At 40.4% G+C, this 9,110-nt stretch overlaps 1 protein-coding gene across 1 annotated transcript; it reads right to left on the minus strand.

Annotated features, from left to right (window-relative positions):
* Positions 1 to 744: 744 nt before the first annotated feature.
* On the minus strand, positions 745 to 9,110 carry Epgn (epithelial mitogen). The gene is made up of 5 exons (XM_004833913.3): positions 7,786 to 9,110; positions 7,175 to 7,264; positions 4,144 to 4,264; positions 3,268 to 3,420; positions 745 to 1,960 (listed from the first exon to the last, which is right to left on the minus strand). The coding sequence occupies exons 1-5, from the start codon at positions 7,826 to 7,828 to the stop codon at positions 1,903 to 1,905; spliced, it is 465 nt and encodes a 154-aa protein (XP_004833970.1). The 5' UTR covers positions 7,829 to 9,110; the 3' UTR covers positions 745 to 1,902.

Genomic DNA, 9,110 nt, shown 5'->3' on the forward strand with positions numbered 1-9,110 from the left:
ACTCCATCATTAATTCTTCTCTCCCTCATTAGTTAATTAAAAGCAGGCCTTTACAGTTTCTCCCCGACTCTCCCAGGTTCTTTTACATCTTTTTGCAATGTCCAGGAAGTGCATAGCTTTCTAGGTGTGGCTGCAGGAGTCACTGGAAGGAACGTTCCCTCCCCACCCTCCTGATGTAACCTTTACAGAAGGTGGAGGGCACCAGAAAGTGCTGACAAACCACTCATCTGCATTAAATTCTTTTTGAAGGAGAAACAAGGAAAGGAAAGTAGAATGTACACCTTTCAAAGGGCTGAGGAAAACCTAAAGTTCATGGAAATGAAAGGCTTGTTACCAGACTATGGATATAAGAACATTCAAGTCTGGCCCTCTTTAACCAAGCCATCATCAAAAGTGCATCAAATTGGAAAAAAAAAAAAAAAAAGTAAAGAAGAAAAAAAAGAGTCTGTCGTTTTAGATTGACTCTAATAAGAAAAATGGTAGCTGTTAAATTTCTTTCATTTCATTTAAAATAAATTACTATTTTACAAAGGGAACACTAAAATCTACACCTAAGATTGATAGTCAGTGGTGTGCTTTGGGGCTGGAAGTGACGCTGGACATGGAAGTATGGGGAATAATCTCACCTGAGGCACACACATCATTGTTTGCTTCTCCCACTATCAAAGTTTAGAGGTACAAGGGTTTTATAGAAAATAAATCCAAAGCCCAAAGAAATTAAGGAACTTGCACAGACTATTTGAATTATATGGCAGAAATAGAATTGATTCTTGTTTTTTTGTTTGCTTGTTTGTTTGGTTTGGTACTGGTAATCAAACTCAGGACCTTACGCTTGCCAGGCAGGTGCAGTGTCACTGAGCTACATCCCTGCCCCTCAGAAATAGAATTAAAAAGGAAGGAATTTGATTCCCCGTAGTTTCTTCTACCACTGCTTCATTTTTCCTCTGTCCAAATCTGTTACAAGGGTTCAGAAATACAGACGTTTCCACATGTTGTTAACTGGTGAAAAAGTTCCTTTATCTAGTTCTTCAGTTTCTGTTTCATGACAATTGTAGATTTTTCATCATTAGGATAGTCCAGGACTTCAGTCCAAACGGACAGCTACCTGGTAATTCCACCATCGCTGTGGAGGAAACTGTTCAAGAGGAAGTGGCAAAGCATTATGGGAGAAACGGGCCGAACAGAAAGCTCCATGATCTATACAGAAACACAAGTGCTCTGCTTGCTCTGGACTTGACATCTGGATAGCTTTCAGGCCCCAGAATCTCTTTAGCTTATTCCATATTTCCAAGATAAAGGCTGCATGGTGTGGTCACAAGCTGGGAGTGGTTTGTGCTTCCCTTGGGCATTTCAGTTTCTTTTCAGTGGCTCAAGACCCATACTCAATTCGCTGGAGGTACTGTAACACTGATCTCATCCTAAAAGTTGACACTGAATCATTTCAGTACCATGAAAGCAGAAAGCTTGGGATTAGGTCCTGGGAGAGCACAGACACAAAGCTGGTCTACAGAAATGATCCACAATGGTGAGTAGCAAGCACACGAACAGCTCATGCTTGGCACTGCTTTGGTCTGCTGTGAGGCTGAGTTATTACCAGGAAGAGTCACCTCTGACATGGTCAGAAGCATGGACAGTTCTTCTGCAGTGAGAACAATAGCCGCACCACATACCCACAGAGGGAGCAGGCACTTGAATTCTGCCCTTAGAGTTTGTGCACTTGGCTCCACGGCACCCAAGGGTGGCAAAGTCTGGAAATGAGTGTTGAATTTTATCCGATCACATCACTAGGATCCCAGCTTCCATCATTTTCAAGTCTAGTAGGTTTGGCATTTTTTCATTTGATTTCAATTTGAGGCCCATAGGTTTTCACAAAAGACTCAATGACGATGTCTTCCAAAGGCCTCACAGTGGTTCTTTTCCTCCAGAACACATGTTGTAGGGAGATTTCAGGTTCAGACACCTAAAAGAGAACAGCAGTTTCACACTGATCACTGTGGATTCACCCATGCACTGTTGTAGTGGCTGCATGTGGCACCTCACCCAGTTCCCCTCCCTCATGACTGTGGCATCCGCAGGCTCACATCCTTCTCCTGAGTTGCACCCCTCACTGTTTCACATCCCACCAGGAGAGTTCTGGGAGATCACACCCCAACCCCACCCCATGGGCTCTTGTGGCTCACGACTGACTAAATCTAAGACTGCTCTTCTATTGGAACAGGCCAGTGACACCATTCATACTCTAGATCTTATGTGCAACTGGGCAGAGGGTCAATTTCAGGCCCAGCCACACTGCTCCTCTACCTGCTTTCCTTCTGCTATTACAGGTTGAATTATGTGGCAGAAACATAATTGCAAAGGAAGGAACTCAACTCCCTAAGATGGTTATTTCTGCCACTGCTCCCTCACCCCACCCCAGGCTCTGCTCCGGGAGCCTGCCCTGAGGCAGGCTGTGTATGTCAGGTGGTCTTTCCTGCACCTCTTCCTCTTCTCATTATTATTTTTGGTCTCTTCAACAAATGTGCACTTGATATAATACTGTATAGGTTCAATTTTCTCTAAGATTAGTTGTTAAGCAAAACAAACTTTTCTAGATTTGGACAGGCAGTTTTAGTCATTTTGAAAGTGACAACTTACTAACAGCAAGGGGAATGTATTTGTATTTTTAAAAATTAATGTGTCTCAATTATTTCCTGCATTTTTCCTACTTACATGGACTTAGGGAATAATCATGAACGTGGAGAAACTAGAAATAAGTAGCTTATACTTATTTGTAGATCAAGTTCATCATCTTGAGGTTTAGTAGTAGATGATATTTTCCGAAGATTCCCACAATTGAAGTTTGGGGAGAAAGCAGTCTGTGTTTGCCATACATTTTCATTTAACACTCATTTCTTGAGTTTTGTTTTTGCCTAACAAATATTTACTCTGTCTCTTATGTGTAAGGCATAAAATTAGACGCTAAATATATAATCACAGCAAGACATGCTTAGTTTTGAATTTCTTGGGGCCTGCTGTCTCCTTTTTTTATAATTTTGACTTAGGCAGACAAAAATAGGAGGGAAATTGTGAATTTGGAATATGCTACTGGAATCCTATTACCATTTTTCTGGGTTTATGAGAAAAGAAATAAAAATATTATGAAGGAATCTCTCAGATTTACACTGCTTTTTTCATTAAAAAACTATTATGACCAGGCCTGGTAGGGGCTCAATAAGTATTGTCAAATGAACACATACAGACTGACTTCATAATTTTTCTTTTTCATACCTCTTTCTTATGTAGCAGTAAAAAACAGCAAGAAAACCACTTAGTAGTAGTCCAACGCCAATCCCAACTGCAATGTATTTTTCATAAGAATCCACAGCATATGAAGTTAAGGTCAGGTGCTCACACCTTTCCCCAGTATAACCAGTGTAACACCTTTAAAAAGAGAAGAGGATAAATCATTATAAACTCTTTGATAGAAGTGTAAAAATAATATATTTCAAAGAATAAGAAAAAAATAGGCATGGAGTTGCACCTGTAACCCCAGCACTCTGGGAGGCTGAAATAGGAGGATCACAAGTTCATGCCCATCCTGGGCAACTTAGCAATTCAGTTAGACCCTGTCTCAAAGACAAAAATAACAAGTGCTAGTAAGGCAGCTCAGGACAAAGGCCCTGGGTTCAATCCCTAGTACTCCCTACCCCACCCCATAGAAAGTAATTTAAACTAAAGAGGCAAATACTGGGGGGGTGTTTGTGGGTTTTTGGGTTTTTTTTTGGTATCAGGGATTGAACTGTCAAGCAAACTGAGCAAGTCAGCCATTATAAAAATGTACCTTAGTTATTTCAGAACTTTAGATTCACAAAAAGCTTTTTGTTTTAGACTGTTAAACTTTATCCTAAACAATCCTGTGAAAACTAGGAACCACCTTTTCATGTTAAAAATGCAGATCTACCAACCTGGGAATTACATTTTTGAGTAATGGGAATTAAGTAGTTTAGGAAAAGACTCCTAAGATATTCAGGTTCAAGAGGGCTGGTAAGTTATGTCCAGATCAACCACCATTTCTACAAGACAAAGAGCGGAATACGGAGGCCACTGCTGAAGACCCAGGCAGAGAGCCCCTTCTGCCTGCAGCCTGGGCAGGCTCTGCATTACCTGCAGATGGCCTGGTCCAGCTCATGGTGGAAGGCACACATGCCATTGATGCAGTAGCTGCTGTGGTCTTCCAGGCAGGGGTGTGAGAACCTCAGGGCAATGGGTCCTTCCACAGAATCAACTACGAAAAGGAGATACATGTGAATGGAGGAAGCGTGTCCAGCTTTCATGATAAATTGTCTATTGTATGTGAAGAGACCCTTAATATGAGGGTTTGGGGGAGCGCTTGGTCCTTTGGACTACTGACTCCTTTGGCAGGGTTGGGTTCATGTCTTCTCTACAGATCATTTATTAATCAGAGCATGGGATGGGTTGATAACTGGTCCACCATTTAGAAGTCACACTGCAAGCATGGAGGCAGGTTTGCCAAAAGGTGGCAGCATTGGCTCTGGGCTCAGCAGGTCATTTTGAGCAGTGCTCAGAGTGAGTGCTAATAAAGATAGCAGTTTTCACATCATCTCTGCATTTCCTCCCCTTACACTCTGTAGTCAGTTAGCAAGATTTGGATTTACACCAATGGGATAGTAAACTTCGATCTTTTTCCTCCCAGTGGAAAGAGTGATGTGAATTCCTCCCCGAGGTGCTAGTTGAAAGAAGACAAGTTCCCTGATGACTTCAGAAGAGGGCTTGCTGTGACCCACACAAGACACCAGACCTAGCTGATGATAATACCTTTGAATAGCAATTAAAGTTTCACTCAATTAAGTGGTACTATGAAGCAGTGGTAGAATCTGTGGACTTGGGATTTTTATTTCTAGCTCTAACACTATGCAAATAGTCAGTGCGGAATGTAACTTTTGGAGTCAAATGTCCAGAAACCTCCTATGGGAAGCTCTTCAGGAAAGGGTGTTTAGGCAAATATAGTTTTAGGAGGCTGCTCAGGATCTCTGGTGTACTGAAGACATACCTGTCCTGTCTTTGGTGTTTACACAGAGGAAAGGCGTTTGTGTAGAACTGGAGAATTGATTCCTTTCTTTATTTTTTATTTTTTAATTTTATTTTTTGGTACTGGGGATCAAACTCAGGACCTTGCACTTTCGAGGCAGGCGTAGTGCCACTGAGCTAAATCCAGTGCCCCTTTTTGGTATATTTTAATTATGAATTCTTAAATTTTTCTCAATCAGAATTAATGGCATTTTATTTTGTCATTGCTATAGATAATTCTAGCTCTTCATTATGGCTATTATGCTGTAACACTGTATTTGCCTTGCCAAAGGGGTTAAGATGATCCTACTTATTTGCTTTTAGAGAAAAACAGATAAAGGTATTCTTCTTTATATTGAAAATGCTAAATTTTTAGGTACTAAATTACCAACAAGAGACTATGTTGTACCTTCACTTACTTTTTTTTTTTTTTTTTTTTTGGTACTGGGGATAGAACTCAGGTCCTCAGCTTGCAAAGCAGGCGCTAGAACCACTGAGCTAAATCCCTGGCCCTATGTTGTATCTTCACTTTGAGAGGACACAATTTTTTTTTTTTTTTTTTTTGGTACCGGGGATCGAACTCAGGTCCTTGCACTTGCGGGCCAGGCAGCAGAAGAACCACTGGGCTAAATCCCCGGCATGAGAAGACACAATATTACTTTAAAATCCACATTCATTTTGTTGAATATGGCATGACAAATTTATCATCTTAATAATTCTGAGGCAGTGAGAGTTTTCCACTAGAAGCCATGCTGAATTCTTTTTAATTTAAACTGAACAAGTAACCAAGCCTGAAACAAGATTTGCTAGAAAATGTGAGGATTAAAAGAAGCCATGTCCCAAGAAAGCATATGCAAGAAGGACTCATCCTTCCCCTTTGAAAAATATTAGTTATAACTTTATGAAAATTTTTCTTAGATGCTGGTGTCATATTTTTAAGAATATAAACCAAAAGGAGGAGCTAAAGTTCTCTACTAAGAAAGCAAAGGAAAAATAGAGGTGACACACTCAGTCCCTTTTTTCCCATTCCTATTGTGAGCAATTTGGAAAATTTTATTTGCAGGAAGGTAAAAGCTAGCACTGGGGATCATGGTATGCCATCCATCACATGTGGAAATCACACCTCTCTCATCTTTCTACAATATTACTGATCATATTCTAATAAAAATGTTCCTGCTTCACTGAAAAGCTCAGAAAACATGAAGAAGTTGGCTAAAACTTATTTTAAAGCTCACACTGATTTTGCTTTGCAGATTGATACTTAAAAAAAATCAAGTGGGCAAAATATTTTAAGCTGCTTAAAATGTTTCCTTTCTGGTGAAATGAAGAACGGTTAAGTATTACTTCATATTTGGAAACAAAATATTTGACCTGATCTTTTGTTTGCTGGGCTCTGAGGACAAAAATCTGGTTGCCCCTGTCACACTACAGGGCACCACACGAAGCACACTGTGCGAGCCCATGAGAATCATCACCGCTCAGGCACAGGTCTTGACAGGCAGCAGGCTTTCTTTTCCAAGGTTGCCCCAATTCAAGCAGGTTTGAAAGCAGTGTTGACACTCAATAGCAGTCAGAAGCTACTAATAATAGTAATAATAATAAAATAGGAAAGAAGATAACGCATCACCATCAACAACAAAAACTGGGCATCGTGGTTAGGAAATGGAGCATTGGCTGAAACAACAAAGGTCCCCCAAAAACAAACAAGAAAAAGACCTTTCCAAAGATGAGGGGAATTGCTTGGTTGCTAAGTGTGTAGTCACAGATGGCTATCTTTCTGTCATCGAGAATGCCACACAGGGCGGGGAACCATCACAAGGCACACGGTTCCCAGCCAAGCCGAGAGCCAGCAGGAAGAGCACTTGTCACACGCCGGACAGCCACTGGAGGCAGCTCTTTTGTCACTCGTTTCGCTTCCTCTCTCGAAAATGGCATTTTTCGGCTAACACATCTGTCACTTCAACTTACACCATCTTGCTAAATAAAAGGGCTGATAATCTAATAAAATATATACTTAAAAATTTCCACCATTGCTTCTATCACAATCCAAATTTCTGACAAAGGTTTTAAAGAAGACACTCGGAATATCAAGACGGGGATACAGTACCTTGGGTCTTGTTAGCTGTCCTGTTGCTTTGGGGGGCTGTGCCTGGGGATGTCCTGGTCCAGTCGGCCTCAGTGGTCAGGGCGGTCAGTGCTGCACAGAGGGGAGGGGCAGCCTGAACAGGTGAGCCTCTTTCCAGGTAGCAACAGTGGACCCAGTTATTCTCATTCTGTTCATTCCCATTTTCCATTCTGTTTTTAATTTATTACATTTGAACTACAAAACCTAACAAGGGGAGTTTTCCAGCTGTTTCTCAGCTGTTCCACTGACTACATTCTAATTATAAGAAATAGAAACACAGTAATTTTTAAGAGAATGCAAATACATTTACACATCAATTAAATTAAAGTACTTCTCTACTGTACTACAGTGGGAAAATGCTATCAACATTCTTTGTAGAAAGCAAACATTTTGGGAGTTCTTAAAAAAAGATGAATCAAAATATTTCAGTAGAGGAACATACATTTCCTAAGAAACTAAATTACCCCACAGATTCCTTGCTGTGATCTTTGTTGTGAGCAGCTGGGCAGCTTTTCTCCTAATTCAGATAAATTAAATTCCATTTACAGTTAACACTGACACAAAGTTAATTAAACAAAAAGGAAATGACCTACCATTGAAGAAAAGATAGACTGACACTGGAACTCCCAGAGCCATATCCTATGGCTGCTTAACTTTCTTTCTCCTATCCTCCTAGACTGCTGGGTGGCAGGTTTTATTGAGCTCTGCACCTTTCTTGCATTTATATTTCATGATGCGTCATCTGCCAGTTCTTACCAATCAACGAAATATGCATTTCTGGCAGCAGCATGAAGGCTCCAGGCACTCCCGCACTTGTTTAGGATGCCTGTGTTACCTGCCAGTGTGATCCGGTTTCCTTTGAAACACTGGTTTCCTGTTACCTGTGGGCATACTCACGTCTGTGAAAGTTCTTAAAACAACAGAAGAGAATAGGAATTGGGAAAGGTCCCCTTAGTGTGAAGAGAACCATACAAATAAGCTCTGTTGACAGCTTCCAACAAGAGACATTTGCAAATCAGGAAATGATATAAACCTGTGAATAAAACCAGCCCTAATACCCTAATCAGTTACACTCTCTTCCTTACAGACAATTGCCCTGCAAGACAAAACACTTTGTCAGTGTAGCTGTAGGGGAGAAATTAAATTCATGTAAAACCAGATTTAATATTACATGTGGGGGCTGAGGAAGCAGCTCAATGGTAGACCAGCTGCTTAGCATGCAGAATGCCCTGGGTTCCAGCTTCAGGGCTGCTATAAATAAATTTTGTTTTAGATTTTGTTACTTAGATTCACTTTTGACAATTGCTGTAAATATAATTATTTTCAGTATTACAACATTTACCTTTCTGTCATACTGCCATTTAATATTTTTCTGAGTAAACAGAATAATGAGCTGCCAAGTTTCACAAACAATGCTAAACTTTGTGCCTCAATGATCAGGCTGGAAAGAACCAATAAAGTATACTCCTAGTAATAGGAATAATATTGATAACAAAAATTCTCCATTGAAATAAAGATATCTCGTGAATAGAAAGTCTTGACACAACACTTAAGAGTTTTCTCAATGTTAACCTAGTTATGATGAATACCATTATAAATGCCAACACATATAATTATTGCCCTTACGTTTTCTGACACTAGGGGGTTCCTATAAATTTTCACCTTCCCTGAATTATTATAAATATATTCTGTTGATGTGTTGTGGGTGCTGTTCTACCTAGGATTTTAACTGCTGGTTTTCTGAGCCTCGAAAACGTATTCAAGTCAAAGCGTGGTATCATTCACATCATGTCCATCCAGCAAGGAACTGGATTTAGCAGAAAGGACCCTTTCTCTATTCAAATAGGAATTTGGCTTTAGAAATTTCTCCCTCCCTCCCTTCTTCCCTCCCCCTTCCTGCCCTTCCTTCTTTCCTTCC

This window comes from Heterocephalus glaber, unplaced genomic scaffold (assembly GCF_053883595.1).
Source record: "Heterocephalus glaber isolate CG9 unplaced genomic scaffold, H.glaber_assembly_v1.0 deba00001504, whole genome shotgun sequence".
Classification (NCBI taxonomy): domain Eukaryota; kingdom Metazoa; phylum Chordata; class Mammalia; order Rodentia; family Bathyergidae; genus Heterocephalus; species Heterocephalus glaber.

Excerpts from the sequence above, each read along its gene's own strand:
- Epgn (XM_004833913.3), bottom strand. The coding sequence starts at position 7,828 with ATGGCTCTGGGAGTTCCAGTGTCAGTCTATCTTTTCTTCAATG. Across the intron at positions 7,265-7,785 it reads AGTCTATCTTTTCTTCAATG|CACTGACCGCCCTGACCACT; the intron begins GTAGGTCATTTC and ends CCCTCTGTGCAG. Across the intron at positions 1,961-3,267 it reads TACTGCTACATAAGAAAGAG|GTGTCTGAACCTGAAATCTC; the intron begins GTATGAAAAAGA and ends GTTCTCTTTTAG.